Source organism: Gymnoscopelus braueri (assembly GCF_963280865.1).
Source record: "Gymnoscopelus braueri genome assembly, chromosome: 18".
NCBI lineage: Eukaryota > Metazoa > Chordata > Actinopteri > Myctophiformes > Myctophidae > Gymnoscopelus > Gymnoscopelus braueri.
Genome location: NC_137618.1, coordinates 35,985,852 through 36,012,639, shown reverse-complemented (window position 1 = coordinate 36,012,639; position 26,788 = coordinate 35,985,852). Strand labels below are relative to the sequence as shown.

Sequence of the window (26,788 nt, the reverse complement as noted above, 5' to 3'; positions counted from 1 at the left end):
AGATTTGTATCTGGTTGCCTCCTTTCATAACAAGCACACCTACTTTCTGATTACTGTAGAAGGGGTCCAGGTCCTCCAAGGGCGTTGACACCATTCCTTCAGGAATGTCCCCGTACATGAAGGGCAGCGATTTCCCCGCCTCCAAGTCACTGCTGGGCTTCGGCCCATTCTCGTCGCTGTGTTTTCTCTTCTCTCCCTTGGGCTTCCTGTCGTTCTCCTCTGCGATCCGCTTCTCGATGGCCTTGAGGGACTCGCGGGAAAAGGGGTGGAAGCTCGCTGGTCCTGGCGGTGCAAGCAGCTGGGCCATCTTGTCATCCTGCACCCTCAGAGTGAACAGCTAGCCTCTGACATGAGAAAAAAAGGGCTGAGGGGACCAGTAACACAAGGAGCCCTGGTTAGAGGCTGACTGAGAAGCTGGAAGCACCCTCTACATCAGGGGTGGGCAACTTTGATGATGGAGAGGGCCACTATATTTCCACACTCACTCCAGAGGGCCACATTGCATATACATAATTTTTTTTATTGAATGTCAAATGCATTTAGTTATACTTATGTTAACGTTATGAACTTCTAATACAAATACATTGGACATAAACAAGACAATAGAATTGTAATACTAGTCATTAAGCTACTAATATAGACTGAAGTAATTAAAGCGGGTCATGTTTGCATGTTTGGAATTGTAACAGCTGAAATATATCAGTATTCCGATATTAACCTGCGGGCCGCATTAAGTGAAGGTGGGGGCCGCATGTGGCCCCCGGGCCGCCAGTTGCCCAGACTAGACAGACACAAAGGTGTGTGTGTGTGTGTGCGTGCGTGCGTGCGTGCGTGCGTGCGTGCGTGCGTGCGTGCGTGCGTGCGTGCGTGCGTGCGTGTGTGTGTGTGTGTGTGTTTCCTCTGCTTCAGTGGAAAAAGCGGCACTCCAAAATATAATTGCAAGACAAAGTAGGTCAGTTGACCATTTATTTGATTCCTACAGCTATGCTAAGGTGTTTCAGCGTGTAGCCTTCATCGGCATGTAGCCTTCATCAGAGCAAGTCGAGGTCTTCGTGTGTAGCCTTCATCAACTTGCTCTGATGAGTGATATTAATACCGCTTTTTATGCCAATGTATTGTACTAAAATTTCTTTTCATTTTCGGTAGTTAGTAATTGGATGGTATGTGTATCCGTTTCATTGTGTATTGAGTACTAGTGTCTGTGGTGTTTTGTAGTTGTTTGTTATGTGTTTGTATGTGTACTTAAAAAAAAAGTAATACAAAAAAATATATATATTTGAATAATAATAACTTGCTCTGATGACACGCCGAAACGCGTTAGCACAGCTGGAGGAATAAAATAAATGGTCAACTGAATAGTTGTCATGCAATTTTCCTTGGTGGATTTCTCATTTGACACATTGACAGACACCAAGATATTGGACGTGATTTCTTGGTTCAGCGCAGATCGTGGTAGAAGCAGGAAGAAGTAATGGATCACTTAACCCTCATGCTATGGATTCCTGAAAAGATCTCTCATTGGTCTTCTATTCTGGTTGGCATGACCTAACGTATTCCCTTCCATTGCTGTGGTATTGTTCATCGCCTTTATTATTACGTTACTGCCCAACACAGTTGAGGGGCTTCTAAACAACGCAGTCATGCATGTTGATGGACCTCTATGAAGCACACCTCCAAAAGCACTTTCACTTCTGCCCATAGGGGCTGGCACAAATGGTGAATTGCGCCCCTTTCTAGTTCGTTGTTCTGATATCAGCTCAGGTACTCTAAAAGGTCTGTGATCTGATAGACAAATACAGTATATCCATCTAGTCTAGAGGATACAATAGAGCTTTGTAGATATATTGTGTTGTGTGTGCGTAGATGTATATACAGTACACTGTATGTATATGGTGTGTCTTCTTGGGATATTAGTGTGCATTTGACTATGCGTTACACAGTATGATGTTTCAATAAGCGCTCATGGGTTACTTAAGTTTATTTCATTATCAGGTTGTTTGCATTATGGTGTAATCTTTTATATGATGGATATATTTGTGATATCAATTCATTAGGAGCCAACTAGGTTCGGGTGATCTGTCAGGTGACCTGGCCCAGTAGTGTCTGTATAGTTTCCTTTGTCTGAGAAAGAGCCAAGATGATTGAAACGTCCCCTTGGTCATAATTCAATAACTTTCACTATGGGAGCATGATCCAGTCAGTGTGCAGAGTCTGCAGACTGTACTTTTCTATTTTGGCCTGGCCAACAAACCTACACTTGACATTATAGTACATCTGCTTAAAATAGAAGAGATGGGAGGTGGTGTGGATTGATGCCAGAGAAGATTAAATTAAATAAAGAATGAGGCTAAAAGACCTGTCATACTACCTGCCAGCTATAGGAAATGAAGATCTAATGATCTCTACTCCTCTGGAGTGAATGAGGGTTTGAGTCGAGATGTGAATTATTAGCATGTCCACCCATTAAATTAATATATTTTTAGGCATTATTTGCTAATATATATATATATATATATATATATATATATATATATATATATATATATATATATATATATATATATATATAATGAGGGCAGAGGGGGGGAAGGACCTGCAACATAAATCTCCAGATAGAATCGAACCATGAACGTTGTGATTATCCTACAATAAATGCGCGAAATCTCTGTCCGACTGTAGTTCACGTATCTCAGGAACCGCCTGACCACCGACTTCTAGCTCGGCACGTGCATCGCCGCCACCGACCCGAGGGAGTGCCATGCGGTCAGATAGGCGGTTGTCCAGAACCACCGATCCAACCAATATGCCCATATATAGCCATATATGAAGATCCGGTTGTCCAGAACCACCGACCGCTATGCCCATATATGGTCATACGCAAATATGGGACTGAGCGACTTCAAACACAACGTTCGTTTCGGCAACGACCCAAAGGGCGGATTTCCCATTATGTCCGATAAATGTACATAAAAGGGACACAGTCACAGACAGACAGACGGGTACAACAGATACTCTGACAACAGGTACAACGGGTATTGCATAACCAAGTGGCGCATGCATTGCCAACTTACATCGTTCCTGACCTGCATCGTTCCTGCTTAATTAAGACCGAGAACGTATCCGTGTCATTTTCAGATTTCTTTGGGCTATTAAAAAATAGCAGATATACAAGCTCATAACGCACTTTTAAGCGAACATTTGTAACTCAAATCTTTGCTTCTGGGGATTCTACAAATGTCTGCTAAATCTCTAACAGTTTTTTGAAAATATATCAGTGGTGCTCAAAACTTTTTCATGTCAAGGACCCCCAAAATTATATTTGGCCACGGAACCCCATCTCAAAATATTTTGTTCCAGGGACCCCCAGAAGCAAAAATTCGAGTTAAAAATGTTTGCTTTAAAAATATATATATTCAAAGATTTGCACACATTTTCAAGATTTTTCCAAAAATTGCGGATCTACAAGCTCATAGCGCGGCGCTATGAGCTTGTAGATCTGCTATTTTTGAATAGCCCAAAGAAATAAAAATGACACACAGATGCGTTCCCGGTCTTAATGCCAATGCACTATCCAGTCAGCTACGAGCACACACACCGGCTGGAACAATGTTTTACTTGAGACACAGAACAGAGGGAGACAGAGACTGATAGCTCTATATTAGGATAGTGATGGGATATTAAATATGAATGCACTACAGAGAGCCTGCCTCTCTGAATGTGCCACATCACTGAGAGCCTCTGCCTGAGGTGAAGGCAGCACTGTTAGAACACTTCCACAATTTGCCCTTTGATACAAGAAATCAATCACAGCAAACACACACAGGTCAATGAATTGCCAACAGCACTGGTTTGGGTGTGACATGTCTCACATCGTGTACGATAAGAATCAGACAAACCTTTATTAATCCCCAGAGATAAATGCAGGTGTCATAGCAGCAATAGCAGTATAAGTTAAACAAAGTACAGGTGTAGGTACAGGTGTAGGTAGGACAGCATAAATCGTCTGCCTTTAGTAATCTCTCAACTATCAAATATCTCTGCCACACACACACACACACACACACACACACACACACACACACACACACACACCCACACACACACACACACACACACACCCACACACACACACACACACACACACACACACACACACACACGATTGCTACTATATTATACTATACCAATAATACTGCTACTATATTATACTATTAACCACTATACTGTATATTATCTCAACATTCTTATATTATACCATATATACTATATAACATTATTGTTGTACTATATTATATTAATTTATACTATCTTACAGTACACTATTATATTTGCTATCATTGTTATTGCTACTACTTATATCTCTCTCCCTGTCTCTCCTTTCTCTCTCTCTTCTTTTCCCCGCAACACGGTCGAGGCAGATGGCCTCCCACCCTATAGAGCCTGGGTCTGCCTGACGTTTCTTCCAGTTAAGCGGCCACTGTCGCAACATTGCTTGCTCAGGGTGGGACTGTCAGGTCTCTGCTCTACATGTAAAGTGTCTTGAGAAAACTTGTTGTGATTTGACACTTTAATTCAGTTGAATTTAATTGAATTATATCTCCGATATCCCGTGGCCCAAATCCATAGCGAGAAGTTTGGAGCGTCGGGTTTCTATCCTTAACGTAGCTTGCGCATAACTGCAGGGCACGTAGCAACTGTAAATACGTTTGGAGACCTCACTGTCCATAAAAAGACTCCCAAAAAATGCTCTTGCATAAGCCCTCGTATGGCCTAGGTCTGAACCAGATCTGCAATTATTATCTGAATGATAAAAGCACTTGTTTAAATGGGTGAATGATTAAGCACCTAACTTGTAACATTGCAAATAGGCTGTTAGATTGTTTCCATCGCTTGATTTTAATTTCTTGTCATTATCACTTGGAAATAAAATCGGCGTGCATGTCCATGTGTGCCTTTATAAAATGTTATATTTTCACAGGGATTATTTGTTAGTGTGTTAGATATACATTTTGGAGTCGATTCATGTGTCCAGGTGCCTGTCAAATTGTTAGACAATGCTGCACCGCAGCAAGTCTACGATGTAAAAAACAGGTGTAGACAAATCCTGCACGTCCTAAGACCAGACATGAGTACTGAGAGGGCTCAAGTCAAAGTCACGATAGATTGATACATCCCGACAATTGCGGTGATCTTGGCGTGCGGTTGTTTTTTGGTCTATGCAACTTTGATAAATGAGGGCCAGTGTGAGTACACAATTTGTGCCATCTTATCATTATCATTATCATCTTAGCATTAGTAAGGACTAATTATATGAAGATAAGGTTGAAAATGGGTGAAGTGCTCCTTTAAGTGGTTAATACTGATGTTTCATAGACACATGCAATGAATTTGATTTGATTTGTAGTTTTCTTCATTGACTATAGCATAGTCATCATTAAAATTAGATGAAATTAGAAATTAGATTAAAAGTCAGTGCCCGTGTGCAAATTCAGATCAATTGCTCCTGCCACTGAGGAGTCACCAAACCCAACCTCCTCACTAGTGCTCAAATCAATGGTCCTCCAGGGACCTAGTATGGTTATTAGAAGGCGGGTGAAAGTTCCCCTGTCTTCTTTTGCTTTGAAAAGATCTGCTGTTTAGGCTACAATCTAATTAGGTATGCATTGTCTCACAGGAATCAAGTACCTCAACTTAGCTGTTATATCATATTGATGGCCATTATTGATCAACCATAAAACAATATAATGGATGAATTACTTTGTGCCTTTCAGTGGGTTTCTGAGTGGTGTGGTGAAGTATGCTTAGCTTAAACATTGGATTGGCTTGGATTGTTGTACCCAATACAAGACTATGGTTATTGATTATTCTTTGACATAATTTTTTGCGCAACAGAAAACATAATAATTTTCTGAAACTATGAAAGACACTCAATAAAAAAAACTATAATGCCAAATACATGCTCCATTGTACAACTGTGTCAAGTGCTGAAAGCAGCAGATCTACAAGTTCACAACATGTGGTATCTGTGAGCTTGTAGATCTGCTATAAATCAGGTTTCAAACATTGACCATACTGTCCAATGTAAAAGGTCAACCTTTGGTGACCAACTTCTAACACTGTATGTATCATTCATCCACTCGCCACTCATTAAAAACAACTTGAGATATGAACTGCCACTTTGAAGCTTCAAATAGGCCCACTTCAATTTATCTGGAACCTGTCAACTTTGTGACCTTGCACAGGCGAACCTAAATGGTCACGATTGACAATTATTTCCTCTGTTTCTCTCAGAGAGCCAGAACATTAGCAACCTGGAACCAAGACGAATCATTGCTCTCGCATATATGTGTTTCAGTCTGGTCATGTCAGGCTATAGTTCTAACATCAACACATTTGCTTTGTTTATTTATTCAACATTATTAGAACTGTCCTGCTGGCTGCTGCTCAACATAAAAGTGATTAAAGGTTGTGACCCATTTACCCATTTAGCCAGTATCAATGTTAACTCAATCCCCCATAATGGAAATATCAACTCCAGTGTTATACTGTGTGGTATTGCCCATAGGCATGAAATAAGCTTCGTAGAGCTGCTATTTTGTTGTCACAGCCTAGGTCAATATTGGAGGTTAGGCTGCTGTTTATAATAATACAAATATTAAAGACCCTATGATTCCAACAGGGGAAACTAGGTTTCAGCTTTACCCAGCTGAGGTGTTCGTATTCAGCAATTAGGGGATAGGAATCCTGCTCATGGACATCTCAACTCATGGCTGGGGGCAGGAATCGAACCAGTGACCCTGACAGTACTCACAGGCTTCCACTCCACGCAATCAGCTATGGCCACCCTGATTATGTCTGTTGATGAGCATAAAGTCTTGCCTTCTGTCATGTACCAAGCCCCTGTTTCACTAACACTACTCTAGATCAGTGGTTCTCAAACTTTTTTAGCTCAAAACCAAAATATTCAATGGCTTCATTTTCTCACTTAAAAACTTTTACCCCAATTCATTTTTATATTGGTCCAAAGTTGATGTGTAGAAAGTTTCGTGCAGATCGCTCAAAATACCCAGGAGCAGTTTGAACTGTTAACTGTTTTCGTATAATTCAAAGTACAGCTTTACTGACAATTCTGCGTCAAAGACAAAGATCTATTTTCCCCCAAACCAAGACACCATTAAAATCATAGCGGTATAATGTAATGTTTCACATATCTGAAAATAAATGAGTTTAAGAGGTTAATACATTCATTGTTCTTTTTTTCCTATTCCCAACAACACATTGCCCCAACACCATAATCCACTGTCAACATTGTGACATCTATGGAAAGTCTATCTATAGACTACAAAACAGACCTCTAGTCTGCTAGCCACGATCATTAGCCTATGGGATACAGGCAAACATAGATCTTTACAGAGAGAGAGAGAGAGAGAGAGAGAGAGAGAGAGAGAGAGAGAGAGAGAGAGAGAGAGAGATTTAGTTAGTTAGTTACAGTAGTACGTTTTAGTTTATCAATAGTTTGTCAATGGTACAGTATGGTACTGGGTTTACCAAAATGCAACAATGGGATACGTCTCACGCTAGGGAGAATTCATCTGCCATTTGAATAGTCTGTCAATATTATCTGAGAGAATGGGCAATGTGGGTTGTCATCTGGGAATATGAAGATATATGATGCCTACACTACAGTGCATGGGCGATAAGTGGGGCTGGGCCTTTCCCTATAGCAAAGCTTTGATACACCTATAGCCGACAGTATGTTCTGTCTGTAGTGAACTTGCGCGCTAGAAGAACACACAAACAAGGGAGCCGCAGTAAAGTAGCCCAATTATTAATATTGCTGAATTTTTTTCATCATCATTCATCTTCTTTGAATATTTATATTTTTTAAAGCGAAAATTTACTGATATCTTTGCTTCTGGGGGTCCCTGGCACAAAACATTTTCAAATGGGGGTCCGCGGCCAAATGTATATCAATTTAGGGGTCCTTGGCATGAAAAAGGTGGAAAACCACTGGTCTAACTCACGCCCAACAGGGGCACCTCCATCCACTGATGATGAGACCTCCTCTAGAGGCATCCGCTGATGAGAGCACCTGCCACCGGGGGCACCTCCATCCACTGATTAGAGCGCCTCCCGGGACACCTCAATCCACTGATGAAAGCTCCCCAACCACCACTTGCACGGAGCCTCTTTCAGGCCCGCTACAGGACTGCATCTTTCCGAGACTCGTATTAGGGCGTTGGCGAAATAAACAAGTTGTGGGATGGGGATGGGATTATTTTTGAATCAGACATGTTACCAGGGAAGTGGAAGCTGTTGGTTTAATCATTTGTTTACAAGAAATTGAGCAGCAGACTCTAAACTCTAGGCTATATTTGTCTAGTGGGCTAAGTGGCTCCGAAGTTCGATGTGGACTGGTCTACTACTGCGCACCATTGCGTCTGCAACCATGCCTGTAGGTTACAGAACTACACTGTAAAAGCTCCTCTGGTATCTATAGGAAGTAGGACAAGTTATTTGCAGTGGTGGAAAAAGTATTCAAATCTTTTACTTAAGTGAAAGTATCAATACTGCAATTTAGGCATACTCTGTTACAAGTAAAAGTCTGGAATGCAAAATTTACTTGAGTAAAAGTACAAAAGTATTGGTATACAAATGTACTTAAAGTACCAAAAGTAGAAGTACTAAAATGTTTGAAAATAGCAGATCTACAAGCTCACAGCTTGTAGATCGGCTATTTTCAAATAGCCTATGTATAAAATAGGGCTAAAGTGGTTAATGTATGTTTTATAACGTAATAATTTATATCTGCAAAGTAACTGAAGTTTTCAAATAATTGTAGTGGAGTAAAAGTACAATATTTGCCTCTGAGATGTAGTGGAGTAGATGTAAAAGTACTGAAATTTGGAAATACTCCAGTAAAGTAAAAGTAGGCCTACCTCAAAATTGTACTTAAGTACAGTACTTGAGTAAATGTACTTAGTTACTTTACACCACTGGTTATTTGAAAGCTCCCGAGGACTTGATAACATGGATAGGGACCGACGTCAGGGCAAAGAACAAAACACAGACAAGACATGCATGTTTACTTCACTTTCTAATTCTAACAACGCTTGGGGCACAGCCCTCTCCAGCCGGGGCCCAAACCAAGGTCGTTTACAGGTGGAACGATGAAAGCCATCCAAGAAAAAGCTTAATATATCAGAAAACGTTAATTATATTATCATGTAGCCTCAGCCTAGGCTGTCTCGGTCAAATTCTACCACAAACAAGTTATTCTCAAGTTGAAAACTTACCACATACATAGCCTAGTTTAAATTTGGCCTGTGTAGGACACACAACTTTTATCACAACAACAGAAACGGCCAGATGAGACAGAACTTCATTAACAGCAATATAACATGATGCAACTCACCGACAGGCTTTTATCCCCGGCAGCCAGGTGAAGCTAATCAAAAATAATTACAAGGCAGGTTTTTGGTGTTAAAAAAAAGAAAGAAAAATCAAATATGTCATTCCACGTTCAGTCTTGGTTGTTCCCCAGCTTTAGAATGAATATTTTTCCACAGTGAAAAGAAAGTCAAAACTGAGCTCTAGTGCGGTTTGTGTCTCATCCGTCTGTCGGTGCAGCACGTCGACTGTTGCGCTTCCGGATGTTCCTGGGTACCAAATGACAGCAGGGATCCAGTGAGAGGCTGTGTTGCCATGTCCGCTTATTACAAGCGACTTTGGACTTGTTTTTCTGTAAAGTTGCTTGTAAATATTGGTAGTTGCGGGTTGCGGTTTTTTGGGCTTGTTTTTAAAGTGTAATTGTTTGGGCTTGCTTCCAATTTCTTTTTTTTTTAAATCATTGTTTAAACCAGTTCTCAAACATTTGCATCATGTCAAGGACGCCCAAATGTATGTATTTTTCTGCTGACCCCCATCTGAATTTTGTTTTAACTTTCAAATATATTCCAAATATTTAACTTTTTATTTTCTAGATCTTTTTGAAAATAACAGATCTACAACGCGTTGCGAATGCAACCCGTTGTGAGCTTGTAGATCAGCTATTTTCAAAGGTAACAGGACAGGTGGGCACCAAAACCATCTGGGCACTAGCGACAACTGGGCACTAGGGATAACTGGGCACCAAAACCATCTGGGCACTAGGGACATATGGGCACATGGACGAGTGGGCACTTAGGGGTGGAGATAACTGGGCACGTGGGCACCGGGACAACAAAGTGTGTGTGTTTTTTTAACTTTACATAGCATGCAGCTTTGTTGTTGGTGATTTTTTAACAGTAGGCTACTATTTATCTGCATGGTTTCAATCATTTTATAGTGTACTATTCTATTGTTTAACAGTAGGCTACTATATTTTTTTCTATCATTTTATAGTGTACTGTTTAGATATGTTTTCTCTATACTAACATCATTTGACCATTTTTGGTGCCCTTAATTATTTTTGGGATTCTACCATTTTCCCAATTCATTCTATTTTTTAACAGTACTTCTATTTTGGCAAATATACAAATACACTCTTGTATTGTACTTTGAAACTCTGCTTTTGACCTCAGTACTATTTTGTCAACTCTTACATTGAACTTTTGACCTCATTGTTGTGTTGTGTTTGGGGGTTTAAAGAACAGTGGGTTAAATATTACGACAATTACCAACACAAAGCAGCATGTTATGTAAAGTTAAACAAGACCAGGTGACCTGGTTCTGTCAGACCCAAAATGAAGTCCTAGTATGTAACACACCTACAAACCACTTTATAACTGAAGTTCATGATGTCATGAATAGTTCGTGACGAAAGGGGACGTCACAAACTTTTTTTTGGCTGGGGCCGGAGGACAAATGGCCGGAGGACAAATGACCCCTGCCCATGTATGGACGAAACAGATACAAAGCCTCATGTAAGCCCGACCCCTTGGGTCTGGCAAAAACACTTGTGTACACGAATCCTAATTCATGTGCCCACTAGTCCAGGTGCCCAGTTATATCCACCCCTAAGTGCCCACTCGTCCAGGTGCCCACACGTCCCTAGTGTCCACTCGTCCTAGTGCCCAGTTATCTCCACCCCTAAGTGCCCACTGGTCCAGGCGCCCACATGTCCCTAGTGCCCAGATGGTTTTGGTGCCCAGTTGTCCCGGTGCCCACCTCTCCAGGTGCCCACTCGTCCAGATGCCAGTTATCTCCACCAGGTGCCCACATGTCCCTAGTGCCCAGATGGTTTTGGTGCCCAGTTGTCCCGGTGCCCACTCGTCCAGATGCCCAGTCATCCCAAAAATATGGTGCCCAGATGTCAGTCAGTGCCCACCTGTCTTGTATTCTTTTCAAATAGCCAATAAAGTGCTCATGTGGCTCTAGTGGCTTCTTTTGGGATTGTTTTCACAGAGCTGGCTGCTTATTTCTCTCACAAAATCTGGCAACACTGAGTGAGCGCCTCTGAGCGCTCACACAATTACTGTGCTGGTCATCAACAAGCGCAAATGTCGGGAATAGGCAGTAACATTTGTCTCGGAAACTGAAAAAGTTCCACTACTAGGCTATCTCTGATTTCGCCATATTTTCTTTCTAGGAATGTTTGGAACAGTTTGTGTACAAGTTAGTGCCGCGAGGAATACCAAAACGCTCGCCCCAAAACACAGTCGCCCCGGGGCAAACCCGGCGGTATAAGAACCTCTCTAGCGGAGGGAGAGGTTCTATATGGAGCTACAGGTATTCCTAACATAACCTCAGTAAACTATGCCTGCCCTGCCTAGACCTAACATTACTCCCAAACGTAACCTCAGTAAACTATGCCTAAACCTAACCTTATTTCTAAACGTAACCTCAATAAAACTATGCCTAAAACTAGTTAATCCTAACCTTAACCTCAGTAAAATAGCCGGTTCCAAAACCTAACCTTATTCCTAATTTCCTAATCTTCTTAACCTCAGTAAAACTATGCCTAAACCCTAAACTTATAACCTTATCCTCAGTAAAACAAATACAAGAACCGCTGGTCCGCGAGACAGATGGGGGCGAGTGTGTTTTGGGGCGAGTTTTCCGGTTACCGCCGCGAGTTGTCAATGATGTTGTGTGGAGTGGAATCTGAAATGTCGAGTGTGTTGCTTGAAGTCTGATAAGAATGGAGTCTGGATGACGCCAGGGTAGTCTTTCATTGTGGCCCCACCAGTGTCGAGGACGAGGAGGCATAAGTTTAACACTGTGGTGGATCCACATTCCCACCAACCAAGTGCACGGGCACGAACATATCTGCAATAAAAGTGCCATACAGTAGTAGCCTCAACAGAGCTATCTCGGTGTGGGGATGGTGCGCAAAAACCTTTAGGCGCACTTCCAAGAGAATGAGGGCACCTGCTGGTGGCTGTTAACAGCACTAAATTAAAGCCTAAAGTCTACCCAGAACTTTTAGACTATGCATGAACAGTGGTGAAAAAAAGTACTCAACATTTTTTATAAAGTATCAATACTGCAATGTAGACAGAAATACTCTGTTTACAAATAAAAGTCCGGAATTCAAAATGTAATTGAGTAAAAGTACAAAAGTATTGGCATCAAAATGTACTTAAAGTACCAAAAGTAGAAAGTAGGCCTACGCATTATGCATAATGTCCCATTTCACAAGTTTTCAAATGTGTGAATTTAATAAAAAATATTTTGAAAATAGCAGATCTACAAGCTCACAATGCATCTCAACGCATTGTGAGCTTGTAGATTGGCTATTTTTAAATGGCAGAAATGTATATAGGGCTGAAGTGGTTAATGTATGTTTTGTAATAATATAAAAAATGTACAAAGTAACTAGTAACTAGTTTTAAAATAATTGTAGAGTAGTAAAAGTACAATATTTGCCGCTGATTGGAAATACTCCAGTAAAGTAAAACATATTTACAATCAAAATTGTACTTGAGTAAATGTACTTGGTTACTTTACACCACACACCACTGCATGTGTGTGAATGTAGCCTACATGAACAGACATGAAAGGTGATGAACTATGCATCCAATAGGAGGCAGTGTTGCGATGTTTTTAAAAGCTTCAATGCTGGGTTAATAAATTGTCCGTTCTGCTATAACTCATTCATTTTCATTGCAGATTAGGCTATGATGAGAGAAGTAAACACTGGAATTTGCTGTCAATTTTAGAACCTGCAAACGAAGCGCCAAGCCGGTAACCAACAGGTGCATAAAAATGGCTGAACAGGTACAGTGATCATGCCTATGTTATTAGACATAGATGTCCTATACATTCATTTATTTACATTGTGATATATTTTTGATTTAATTTTGTCAATAATTTTCTTCTCCCCAGTTGAACGATGAAAACAAGAGTATCCTCAGCCCTGCTCAAAAAGTGGCTGGAGAGACAGGAAGAAGTTCAATGATAGCAACGTTCAATTTTATTAATTCGATAATAGGATCTGGAATTATAGGTAAATAGCCTAACTAACATAACTTAAGTATTTATGAGGAACCCTTTAATAAAGTTAACGAAAGTCCATCATTTTGACTTGGAGTAAACTGCACGTTTTAGCTATTAACCAGCAGGTCTACATTTCTATAAATCGGTTCTAATGCCTGAGTTTTCGAGCAGTATTAATAACAAAGAAAACTCATGTTACCATTCAAGTCTCCATCCGTAAACCCTATGGATCATATGACTAGCGCCTGGTAACCCCCACCCATCCTTTTAACTCTTTCACCCTCACAGTTTTTCATGACCAATGGTGGAAGAATTAGCCTAGAAATTTGTATTACATTTTACAAAAGAAAAAGTAGCAATTACCACAATGTAGAAATATTCTGTTACCTGAATTAAAAAATGTACTTGAGTAAAAGCACAAAAGTATTGGCATATATATATATATATATATATATATATATATATATATATATATATATATATATATATATGTATGTATAACTAAATGCATTTGATTATTTTTTTTACTTTTCAGTATAAAAATAAATCTGTATTAAAAAAAAAAATAGCAGATCTACAGCTTGTAGATCGGCTATTTTTGCTACTTTTGTGTGACAGAATGGCGAAAAAAGTTAAAATACGGAGAGAGTGTGGAAATATTGTGGCCCTCTCCATCATCAAAGTTGCCCACCCCTGTATAATATATATACACATGTATGTAGGCTATGTACGTATATACGTATGTATATATATACATTTATGTATATTTTCTATTTTCTTTTTCTTTTACTTCAGGTTTACCATATGCAATGAACCAGGCAGGCCTTCCTTTTGGCCTTCTGCTTTTGATAGCTGTAGCTTTCATTACAGGTGGGTGTACATCTCAATATGGTAATGGTGATTGTTTGCATGAAATTGACCATCAAATAACACACTGCTTCAATAACTTCAATAACTTCAATGACAGATTACTCAATCATCCTATTGATAAGAGGAGGTAATCTATCAGGGACAAACAGTTACCAGTCATTGGTTTACAACACTTTTGGATTCCCGGGATACTTGCTTCTGTCTGCACTACAGTTCCTATACCCCTTTATTGGTAAGATATCAAATGCATTAAAGTAGTTCTGCCTTGATACAATAAATAATGATAGAACGATAATTGACAGTGTTTTCTTCCATAGCCATGATCAGCTACAACATTACAACTGGCGACACATTGACCAAAGTATTTCAGAGAATACCAGGAGGTACTGTATGCCACATATATCTTTTTATTCCTGTATCTTAGAGGCACACTAGTATAGCATATGCACTTAATACAAAGGCAAGAACACATGGTAAAAAAATACATTTAAAAAACTATTTTGTAAGTGAGTTTATACATTGCAAAACATATATAATTTGATGAGATTCTGAAGTGAGAGACTTTCTGGCCATTCAAGTAGAGGACCACCTGATACACATCTTCAGATCTTCAGTGTTAACTTTGAAACATTCACTTTAATAACATCAAAAGTACACTTGAGGACCCAGGTCTTGTGTGGGGATCTGTTTATCACAGTGCAAGTCATTGAGTGCCTTACATAATACCCTGGGCCTGATTACATTTAATAATCAGGTCATGGCAATACTTCAATTGAAGCGTTCACATGCATAGCATTAGTGTGATTATGGCAATGACCTGTATTAGGCTACTAGGAATTAAACTGTTCCCGTTGCAAATCCATATGGTACTGGGGTCCATGTGTACGATGAGGGTCATTTTAGTGTGGATAAATTATTAGGGCAGTTTGCGGAGTCACCAACCCACAGAATTAGAAATATTGTAGGTTCTCATGTGGATCTTGATATCTCTGGAGAGTATCTGTTCAGTCAACTCACAATTGAATGTGCAGTTGGAATCAGTGAGTAGACAAGATAAGCTGAAGTTAGAAGATTTACCAACATAACTTATTCTAAAGCTGAAATAAACATGTCCCCTGATTTCAACAATACCCCCTAGACTTTCTCACACTACACACTATGGTTAGAATATATTGTCCCTTGTGTCTCTGTGTGACTTTAACAGAGATGTTGGAGCTTGTCTTTTACTCGCATTTGCCACAGCCACAGCCACAGCCACTCAGTCAGAAATCTCATTAACGGTATATGGACACTCTCCATATACCGTTAATGAGATTTCTCTCCAACCGTGGTAAAGACTCCACTTGAAATTACAGTGAGTACTGGGTGAGGGTGTATGTTGCGAGACCCGAAACATCCTATGACCCCAGGCTACAACACTGATGATACGTCCCAGGTGCATCCATGTGATGTTTTTCGTTATAGTTATTCTATTTATAGTGGCTCATAGGAATTTATAGACTACGTGACAACCAGGAATAGATTGGTGACCACCGGAGAGACGGGTGACAGCCGGAATGTAGACGGCATCCGGGAGCAGTTTGGGTTGGCGCCCCAGTCTGTGTCTTCCGTGAGGAAGAAGCCCAACAAATCCACGGTGAGGCCTTTGGGAGGACCATTCAAGTAAGACGCAAGGGAGCCTGCAGTACCACCACGGGCCATGGTGGTCATTGCAGTACCATCACGGGCCAAGACACCATCACACCAGAATGAAATGTTTGGAGCAGGGGAGTCTGGTGCAACGCTCAGGTCCTGGACCTGGTGAGACGAAGGAGGAGCCCGGCCAGGAGACAACCCACAGAGCCTAGTCCCTCCACGTGCCAGAGCCTCCCCGAGTCCCGGCAGAGTATTTCCGGAGAAGCGGACTGAGTGGCCCTGTCTTGCCCTATAGGACTGACCGTGGGTAGCTACTGGGACGTAAGTCGGGGCTTGATCAACCCTGGCTGGGTCACCTGGGTGAGGGTGTATGTTGCGAGACCCGAAACATCCTATGACCCCAGGCTACAACACTGATGATACGTCCCAGGTGCATCCATGTGATGTTTTTCGTTATAGTTATTCTATTTATAGTGGCTCATAGGAATTTATAGACTACGTGACAACCAGGAATAGATTGGTGACCACCGGAGAGACGGGTGACAGCCGGAATGTAGACGGCATCCGGGAGCAGTTTGGGTTGGCGCCCCAGTCTGTGTCTTCCGTGAGGAAGAAGCCCAACAAATCCACGGTGAGGCCTTTGGGAGGACCATTCAAGTAAGACGCAAGGGAGCCTGCAGTACCACCACGGGCCATGGTGGTCATTGCAGTACCATCACGGGCCAAGACACCATCACACCAGAATGAAATGTTTGGAGCAGGGGAGTCTGGTGCAACGCTCAGGTCCTGGACCTGGTGAGACGAAGGAGGAGCCCGGCCAGGAGACAACCCACAGAGCCTAGTCCCTCCACGTGCCAGAGCCTCCCCGAGTCCCGGCAGAGTATTTCCGGAGAAGCGGACTGAGTGGCCCTGTCTTGCCCTATAGGACTGACCGTGGGTAGCTACTGGGACGTAAGTCGGGGCTTGATCAACCCTGGCTGGGTCACCTGGGTGAGGGTGTATGTTGCGAGACCCGAAACATCCTATGACCCCAGGCTACAACACTGATGATACGTCCCAGGTGCATCCATGTGATGTTTTTCGTTATAGTAACCTGACTCCATGGTCCAAATGGATGTAAATATTTATTAATAGAGAAAAGGCCTGGATTGGAGCTTTAACTCTGCAGTCTGGCAACTTACAAAACGTGGTTGATAAACACTAACTGTAAGCACTGCTAGGATAAAGATAAAACATAATGAACCCCCGCCATTCATCTCAAACGACAAATGCACAGGCAGTAATTTGTTTATTACCATAGCGTTATTTAGTCATAAAGACAATGAGAAAATAGCATTTAATCAATGCAGCATCCATGACGGGCTTGTTTGACATGCTGAGTTCCTTTTGCATTGGTCACTTAGCGGTAACAGTTAATTGTGTGCAGTGGTGGGTTTTCAGTATGCACTGATTGGTCAGCCAACAGTTGGCATGATATGACTTATGACCCTCTTCTTCCTTTTATCACTCACCTCACCCAGTGCAAATTCATTCTGGGTAAGTGAAAAGTCATGTTTTATCACAAAGGCCAGCCTTTAGTTGACCTGGGTAAGAGAAGTGATAAAATGACAGCAGGTAGTAAGCTTCTGATGATTGGTCAGCTGCAATATAACCCTAAGGGCTGATACAGCAACCTCCCTGCAGCTGTGGCCATGGAGCTCAGCAAGACTAGATTAAGGAACTCACCATGTCAAACGTGGATGAGACTTGGCCGCCATACATGGCTGCTTCTTCTCGGCTGAGGAGACACTGGAGTTTATCTGGAACCAAAACACTAGCAGAAAAAACGCGACCTTCGTTGGTTCACAGAATGGCTGGGCAATGGTGCTGTGTTTTAACAATTCTCCATACTGTCTAGAAATCCCAGCAGGACTCTCTTTGCTTTTGTGTCAGTTTTCTGTGGTGATGCGTGGAATCTTCAATATTGTTCTAAGTTCATACGACTAAGCCATACAACAGAGGGGGAGGGAGAGGGGAAAAGACAGAGGTAGAGAGTAGGAGAGAGAGCCTATTTTACCCTCGCAATAACCCAGTCAATGCTGGGTACAAAAACCTGAACAACACATCGCTTTGCGATGTGTTGTCAGCTCAATAGCCTAACCTGCTGGGCAAGCGGAGGCACCTTATTTTCTGCTTGTGGTTAAATACAAGACCACTTTGGTAGAAGTTTGGGTAGTGTAGTTACCTTGCCATTATGTAACTCCAAAGGTGGACAAGAAATCATAAATTATTGCTCCATTGATTAGAAATTGATAATTCAATATATGACTTACATTGTACGGTCAAACAGCAAAGTCACTCTTTTAGCACGTAGATGAACACAAACAAAGCTAGACAATAGAGAACATCAGCAAACTCAGTACTGTTTATTTTATGTTTTTAAATGTCAACTTCCTGCTGATTTTATTATTTGAAGATCCGGATCCGTGGATCCAGTCCAGTCCAGTAAAAATAGCAAAATCAACCGGAAGTTAACATTTTTATTTAAAAGAAAAACAGTACTGGGTTTGTTGGTGATGTTCTATGTTGTCTGTATCAACTGTTTGTGTTCGTTTATGTGCTAAAAGAGTGACTTTGAGAGCTGTTTACCATGCAATGTAAGTCAATGAGGAGCATATATTTGAATGATCAAAACCATGCCATCATTTATTTTAAATGATTAAAACTAAATCTGATGCATTTGATTACATCTTCCTCTATAGCTCATTCTGTGCAACTTATTGTGTTCATGGTTGACATTAATACATTCGATCATGTTTGCAGTTGTTCCAGGCCACATACTTGCAGAACGTCACTTTGTGATCTTGGCATCCACCATTCTATTCACAATACCTCTCTCACTTTATCGCAACATAGGAAAGCTTGGGAAGGTAAGTCTGCTGATGAGTCAGTCTGACATTCCAGTCTCAGTGATGTTTTAAGGACACATTGTTCATACTATGCTGTTTGTGTTAAAACGTGTGTTCTCAGGTATCGTTCCTGTCAATGATGTTAACCCTCATCATCCTCATTATTGTCATTATCAGAGCTGCTACATTAGGACCACAAATGTAGGTCATATTCATCCACATTATGCTAGACTCTATTAATTTCAAGTGAATATGCTATATATGCTTCATATGCTATTTCTTAATGCACTTCCATTCACTCTTTAGCCCCCCTACAGGAAATGCTTGGGTATTTGCCAAGTGGAATGCTATTCAGGCTGTTGGTGTTATGTCTTTTGGTGAGTTAAGTCAAGTGTGATAATGATGTCAATATTGAAAACTGCATTGATGCGGCGAAGTATAAAAGTATTGCAGTAGGTTAAAAATGTAATTATGACGTTTTTGTCAGAAAGCATTATATCATCTAAAAAGTCAGTTTTGTCTGCTAGAAATTAATGATACAAGCATGGAAGCTGGCTTAAATATAGAAAAGTAAAACAAAACAGCTTGACAACTTTTGCTTTGACTACTAATAATAATACACTTTATATAGCAGTGATCAAAACAAAATAAAAACATGCTAAACAAAACAAGGAGTTACTTGAAAATATAGATTAAAATTTAATCCTTTTAAGATGCAATTTAAAAAGAGGCCGGTCATGGATGATTTACAGTATGAGGCTATGAGCATTTGGCATAGGTTCCTGGCTGATAAGCTTTTAGTCATTTAAAAAATTCTCCCATTCCAATGCTCTGACATGTGGAAGCAAATTTCCCCCTGTGCTTGAATCAACAGGTTTTTGAGCACTGGTAGTGCCCAGGGCTCTACGTGCAGCAGAGTAATTATTTCACGGAGCCAAGCTTTTTGAGCCAGCGGGGAGCTGGTGGAATCATTCAGTCTCCCCTGATGGACTCTCTCCAGTGTGGACTCAGTTCCACTGGAGAAAATGTGTAAAGCAGGTCCATGGGCCATGAATGCACTAGGGCATCTGCTTTTATGTTGACGAATAGACTTTTTCTTTGGAGGTAAACAGATCTGTCTGCATCCCCCTGTTGTTCCATCTGAGAGACCACCCTGGGTGAAGTCTCCATTCTTCTGTCAGGGGTCTCGCTGAAAGAGGAGAATCTCTGCCAGATTCTTGACACACAGAATATGTGTGACTTTTAGTGATAACAAGTTCCTGCTATTCCAAGTTAGCAAAGCATGCATCGATGGCAGGGGAGAGAGAATCAATTTCTCTGTGAATGTTGAGATTCAAGATTCAAGAGAGATTCAAGAGGGTTTTATTTGTCACTCTCGCATTCAGGTACAAGCAGTAAAAGCAGTGTGGCATGTTCCGCAAGACTGTGCTCAGAACAACAGTAAAATACAAGATCATAATAATAATACTGGATGTATTTATTTTTTATGAAATGCTTGTGCATTCATGACCATGCTCATTTTTCAAGGTTCTTCGAATCCAGCTGCACTGTGAGGAGATTTAGGGATATTGAGTTGGTCAGCACGTTACTCCAATGACCAGGACTTATCGTTGCACACTTGGAGAAGAGAGCCAGTCCTTCCAGAGCATAGCATATGACAGGGGGGGCTGCTGTGAGAGTCTTGTGTATGTCTGTGTGAGTGCCTCGAAGGGGTTTAGGTGAGTGTCTAGAACCCAGCACTGAAATGTTCTCATGTGTTGTTATGAAAGTCCTAGCAGGACTAACACTACGAGAGCTACCAGGCAGTCTCTACTACTCTAACTAGTCTAGTCTACTAGTGAAAGTGTAGTATTATCTTTACCCATATGCATGCTGTATATGGGTAAATATTCATATTTTAATGCAATTGAGAATATTGATACCAATCTTCATACTACAAAAGTGCTCTGTGCTGTGCATCCTGAATTGAGATGGTCAGAGTTTGAAAGCTGTCATCCTTTGGAGGGACTGATATATTCAGTTTTCTGTTTTGTACCAATTAAGAATACCCTCAGAGTTGGGACACTGCCTCTTCTCTTTAGGTTTAATATAAACTCCAAGTGCTGCAGGAGAGGTACTAAAAATCACATAGATAGTGCAATTATGCTGTCCTATTGCTGTCCCCATGATCTCTAAAGAAGAATGAGGTAATCTGCTGTAAGTGATTCAGTTTGCACAGCAGTTATGCAATACTCCTGCCCTGTGGTCTAGGGTAGGGGTCTTCAACGTTTTTCATGCCAAGGACCCCTTAGCTAAGAGAGAGTGAAGCAGGGACCGCCACTGTGAGTGCGTAGATCTGCTATTTTCAGCGAATGTTCCCACCAGAATAGGGATGCCATAGTTCAAGTGGTTAATATCAATTAAAAAAGAATCCTATCACACAAACATTTTGCCTCTGTAGTAACTCATAGGACCCCCTAAGGGTCCAGGAACCCCTGTTAAAGACCCATGCATATGAAATACACTCAGTGTATAATGGACCATGTAAAGTTAGTAAACAAGCCAAATAATAATAATAATAATAGTAATAATAATCATAATAATCCAAACCGTAGTCACATGGTTGTCATGTGACAGCAATGGCATGTATAATGTTTTTATTTTATTTTGTAGGACTATCAAACTCTGATGCTGAGAAGAACTGTATCTTCTTTCTATGTCTATTTATAGCCTTTATATGCCACCACAATAGCTTTCTGATCTATGGCACTCTGGAGCAACCCACTCTGACTAACTGGTCTAAAGTCACGCATGTGTCAGTCGGCTCTGCTCTGGTCGTCAGTGCTGCATTTGCTGTTGCAGGATACACTACCTTCACTGGCTACACACAAGGTGATACACGGCCTCAAATGTGACATACTGTAAATGCATTATTACTTGTAATATAACTTATAAATGTCAAAAATGTATAAATGTTACTAACACATAAGGCCAATCAACATCTCCTCTCCATGTTTCTAGGCGATGTCTTTGAGAACTACTGCGGAAATGATAACCTGGTGACAATTGGCCGCTTCTGTTTTGGACTCAGTATAATAACCACATTCCCGCTGGAGTGTTTTGTGACACGGGAGGTAAGCTAAGCCATAATGAATTGTGCAGAGATCATGTTAGTTGAGGTATTTAACTCATAACCATTTTAAATACGTTAGGGACAGTATTTTCATAAAGATTAGATACATGCTTGTGACTGAACAGCAAATTGTACATAGAGGAAGGAAATAAACAACACTTCCCTCAAACTAATACTTACTTTACTGTAGCAACCAGTCAACTGTTACAGTAAGCGCTCGGAGTAGGAGTGACTAGGACAGTCGAGACGTTATGCACAGCTGAATCCACATGTTGTTTTTTCTCAACAATTGAATTGTTGCTAATACCTAGCCTGGTAAACCCTCCCTCCGGAATTCTCATTTCCATTTGATTTCAGAAGTGAGTCTGGCCTGATCGCCCATTCTGCAATATTGGCTGTGGGCTGGAGTTGGGCGGGAGTAATACCGTTGACTGAAAACCCCTTCAGCCAATTATCGTTTTTCCCCTTCAGCCAATTGCAGTGCATTTTTACCACCTCCGCGACTAATGTGACGCAACGGGACTTTTGAGATGGCCATGCCCAAAATAGGTTGCCTTATTCGGATACATGCGTGTCACTGCCCGCCCCTGCCGGTTCTCTGAATTTTTATTTTTAAATAGGCTCTGTCATGATTAATTGACCACATATATGAAGTTAAACAACTAAATTCTATCCAAACGATATCTTATAAGTAAATTACGTGCCTCAAAAAAGACGTTTGAGAGCGTTTTATAAACGAAAGTAAGAAGTGAAGGCACTCGCACAAACAACAATGCCGTTCGTCTTTTGTCGGCTGCACTCAGGCTGCACTCAGATTCATTCGGGCTCACTCGAACTCGCCACCTGATTGGCCAACTGTCGCTGTCAATCACAGAACGATGAGCGACGACGCTGATAGGCTCGTCCATTTGGTGTACGGGCTAGAAACGCCCAGACAAGCCTTCAGGCCAGACTCACTTCTGAAATCAAATGGAAATGAGATTTCCGGAGGGAGGGTTTACCAGGGTTTTACCCTTCTACGTATCTTCTTGTTTCTGCATAGTGGACACACGCACGTGTGTGTGTGTGCGCACACACACACACACACACACACACACACACACACACACACGCACACACACACACACACACACACACACACACAGAACCACTTTTACTGCTAATTATCACTATTTACAGTATATCTAGTGTGAGATAGGATCTACTGGTCCACAAATTTCAACATAAAGTTGATGATGAAATTGACCATTTCTGTAACTGCTCACTTCTCTCTTATTTTATCAGTTTCCTCCCATAACATAAAAAGAAGGCAAGTAGTGTCAAAAGATGAGATAGTTTCATAAGCCATGTGCAGTACAATACTGGTTTGTAAAAAAAGACCGTAGGGGTCTTGCCCTATAGATTGTCATGCTGGGGCCCTTTAATTTGTATTTATTTTATTGTATTTATTTGATTGACAGATGAGCTTTCACTACTTATCATTATTATTATTTCTTTAATCACAAATATGAGGGCCGCTGTAATTAAAGATATTATAGGATGAATGGTACAGTAGAAAGAACTCCATCCCGGGTCCGCCACAGCTAAAAACGCGCGCTAATAGGCCTTGCGCTAGATTGCATATTATTATTATTATTTATTTTTTTGTGAGATCTGACGTTCATAGTGACAGAACACTATGCAACGTGATTGTCTTGAATGCGCCCCACCGCTAGACGAAATTGAAATCTCGTCTAGCGAAACTTCCGGTGGAGGCTGACTTTTGTTTCCAGACATGAAGTTGGTGATAAAATTGACCACTTCTGTAACTTAGTCATACTTCTCTTTTATCTTCAGTTTTCTCCCATAAAATGAAAACATATGTTTCATAAGCTTGTGCAGTATCATACTGTATGGTTTGCAAAACAGACCTAAAATTTACAATTTACAATTTAGGCATTTAGCAGATGCTCTAAATCCAGAGTGATTTACAATAAACAAGGTAAACACGTACATCAAATGCATAGAGACAGTGTAGTGCCTCAGTAATAGGATCATACGTCAACCAAGAACCTAGCATCAGTCTAAACAGCACAATATCAAAAAATAAATGATCTGTACATTGAAACTATACAAACTATAGGAAATTACATTTTAACCTTTGCATAACATGCATGGTTGTCAAGGCTAGGTGAAGTCCTACAGGCTAAAGTGGAGTCACGGGCACGCCTCCACGCGCAAATAACGGTGTCGGCATAATGGGTGACGGGTATAGCAGGTGCTAGAATAACGTTTTGGGACAGCACAGCTCCCTTATCCGTATTTAACAGGTTTAGGGTAGGGTTTAGGGTTTAGGGGCGACCTGTGAATAGCGCCCATCATCTATCTATCCTAGCTTCGCTCCCTGCTGAACAGGCACTTCAACTAACTTGTAGTAGTCCTTAAAGAGCAGCGACAGAGAACGCCCCCCGACTTGCTACCCGCAGACATGGCCAATTATTTTAGTTTCCGGCCATTCAGCGGCCAAGTTTGTTGGGACATCCGTAGCTGAGTGGCTATGAGGCCGTCTGGTAATCAGAAGGTCACCGGTTTGTCTCCCAGACCGTCCATGTCTACGTGTCTAAAAGTGTCCCTGAGCAAGATACTTAAACCCTAATCTCTCAAGACAGATTCAGAGCTCCGCAGCTGAATCTGTCGACAACTACCGTTACAACATGTAGCGTTTGTTGTTATTAGGAATGAAAACAAAGACACACCACAGGAAGAGGAGGGCTGAAGGCGAGTGAACGGGCCGACATCCAGTCCCTAAACACGATCGCGGGCGGTACCCCAGAGGCAGAAACATATATTTGTTTTAGTTTTTTTTGCCGATGGGTTCCCAGATTGCTTTAACCCTAACTGACCATCTGAGTAGCCATCAACTGGGTGAAGCTGATTCTGAATTCCCCCCATAGGATTGACAGAGGTCTCCTGTCCCTCGAGCCAGAGGCACCGTGGAGGATTCGAAGCTCAGTCCCCACGGTGGTGGGCCTGTGCCACCATGAAACCCCACACAGCATACAGTATTTAATGCCAATTTAAGTAGAGAGCTAATACAATTCAAACATTAATGGGAGCTTCCTGGTTCACCTCGGTTTCTCTGTCTTTAACACATGTAGCATGGCCCCAGTCTGCAAGAAAAAGCACAGACAAAGTTATTGGCTGATTTCTGTTACCCCGTAACCAACAACAAACCACACTCCACTGCCACATTTCAACATGTCATGTTGTAAGTTGTACTGAGTCAGATCTCAGGGGTGTGTTTTCCCTCTTTCCCGCTGAAGGATGCTGCTGTAAAATGTGTTCGTTGTCATCTTGCTCGGGTAAATTAAGGTTTTTAATAACCTACAGTATAAGTCCATTATAACCAATACATGCTCTCTTTGTGTGTGTGTGTGTGTGTGTGTGTGTGTGTGTGTGTGTGTGTGTGTGTGTGTGTGTGTGTGTGTGTGTGTGTGTGTGTGTGTGTGTGTGTGTGTGTGTGTGTGTGTGTGTGTGTGTGTGTGTGTTTTCCAGGTTGTTTCCAATGTTATTTGCAGTAGAGATCTTACAACGGTGGAACATGTGGTCATCACTTTGATCATAGTTGCTATGTGCACTGCGATATCTATGGCCTATGATTGTTTGGGAATTGTTTTGGCACTGAATGTAAGTCATACATTTCTTTCTTGCTCTTATACAGCACTGATATTCTTCTCCTGTTAAAACAAGGGTGTTATTGTTATGTAATACATCATTTGTAAGGATGTCTAGATATACCCATTTGGACAATACACATACAGTATGATATGTCCTATAAAAAAGATTTTCTTGAACGTATTAATTGGTACTTCTATACCTTCCAGGGTGTTGTGAGCGCTACGCCCCTCATCTTCATCATTCCCTCAGCGTGCTTCCTCAAGCTCTCATCTGGTCGCTGGTTCCAGGGTGAAAACCTGGTAGCATCCATACTTATTCTACTAGGTGTGTTTGTCATGGTCACTGGCTTGACCATGATCGGTGTCTACCCCCAAGACTGTTCACATGGTGCAGAGATGTTCTACTGTGCAGACGCCAATGTCTCTGGCACCCAACCACCAAACTAGCTATTTTTGACTTTCACTTCTGAAAAGATTACTTGTTCTTTGTTTGTGTAATGTGTATATTCCTTGACTTGGTGTATTTTTGTAATAATGTCCAGTAGGATGTGTCTAAAATCAGCCACACGATGTCACTGTAACCAAATAAAGCATTCCTATTAATTTAATTAGTACGTAAAACAACTCCTTATTTGTTTCGAAGTAGGCAAGTAGCTATAGAGCGTCAGTCGTTTGTGTATTTCGTGTGCATGTGTTATTTTGAAGTTTATACCTGCGATAGACTATCTCTGCGTTCCTGTAGCTACAAATTGTCTGCTTGTCAAACCCCCCTATATGGTAGCCAATAGCCATGGATCACACGACGGCCGTCTGCCACGACCGTCATGGATGAACTTCAACCTGGTGTTTGCACTTTCTCCCTTTTTGGTCCGTACATCTACATAAACTTTCACATTTCAAATATAAAGTGCTTACCCTGTGTCCACAGATGGTAAAATTATGTACGGGCCCTCAAAAGCACCCGTATCTTCCGTATTGTTCAATAAAAGGCATTTAAATCCAATCGGTGGCCATTTTCTCATAAAGTTATTATGTATCAGAGTGCAATACACCTCCCACCCAATAGGGTCGCGTAGTTGAAAGCGTGGCAAAAATACGAAGAAAATGGCCACTGATCGGATTAAAATGCTTTTTATTAAACATTACAGAAGATACGGGTACTTCTGAGGCTTCGTACATAATTGTAACATCCGTGGCTATGGGGTAAG

At 41.3% G+C, this 26,788-nt stretch overlaps 2 protein-coding genes across 3 annotated transcripts in view; one reads left to right on the top strand and one right to left on the bottom strand.

The window, feature by feature from the left end:
* Positions 1-9,575, bottom strand: part of scn1laa (sodium channel, voltage-gated, type I-like, alpha) — a 38,864-nt gene extending 29,289 nt beyond the window's left edge. Inside the window, exons 1-2 of the mRNA XM_080457063.1 lie at positions 9,416-9,575; positions 44-364 (exon numbers count right to left, since the gene is read on the bottom strand). Of these exons, the coding sequence (XP_080313189.1) occupies positions 44-307 (264 nt within the window). The 5' untranslated portion in view covers positions 308-364; positions 9,416-9,575. The remainder of the gene's footprint in view (positions 1-43; positions 365-9,415) is intronic.
* A 4,813-nt stretch (positions 9,576-14,388) lies between these two features.
* Positions 14,389-26,156, top strand: slc38a11 (solute carrier family 38 member 11). Of its 2 annotated transcripts, XM_080413187.1 has the most exons (9): positions 14,389-14,521; positions 14,607-14,672; positions 18,727-18,833; positions 18,934-19,013; positions 19,119-19,189; positions 21,522-21,683; positions 21,813-21,925; positions 25,459-25,590; positions 25,788-26,156. In XM_080413187.1, the coding sequence occupies exons 2-9, from the start codon at positions 14,609-14,611 to the stop codon at positions 26,025-26,027; spliced, it is 969 nt and encodes a 322-aa protein (XP_080269313.1). In that variant the 5' UTR covers positions 14,389-14,521; positions 14,607-14,608; the 3' UTR covers positions 26,028-26,156. The 2 variants fall into 2 exon arrangements, with proteins under 2 accessions (XP_080269313.1, XP_080269314.1); XM_080413188.1 differs by lacking the exon at positions 21,522-21,683.
* The last annotated feature ends 632 nt before the right edge of the window (positions 26,157-26,788 follow it).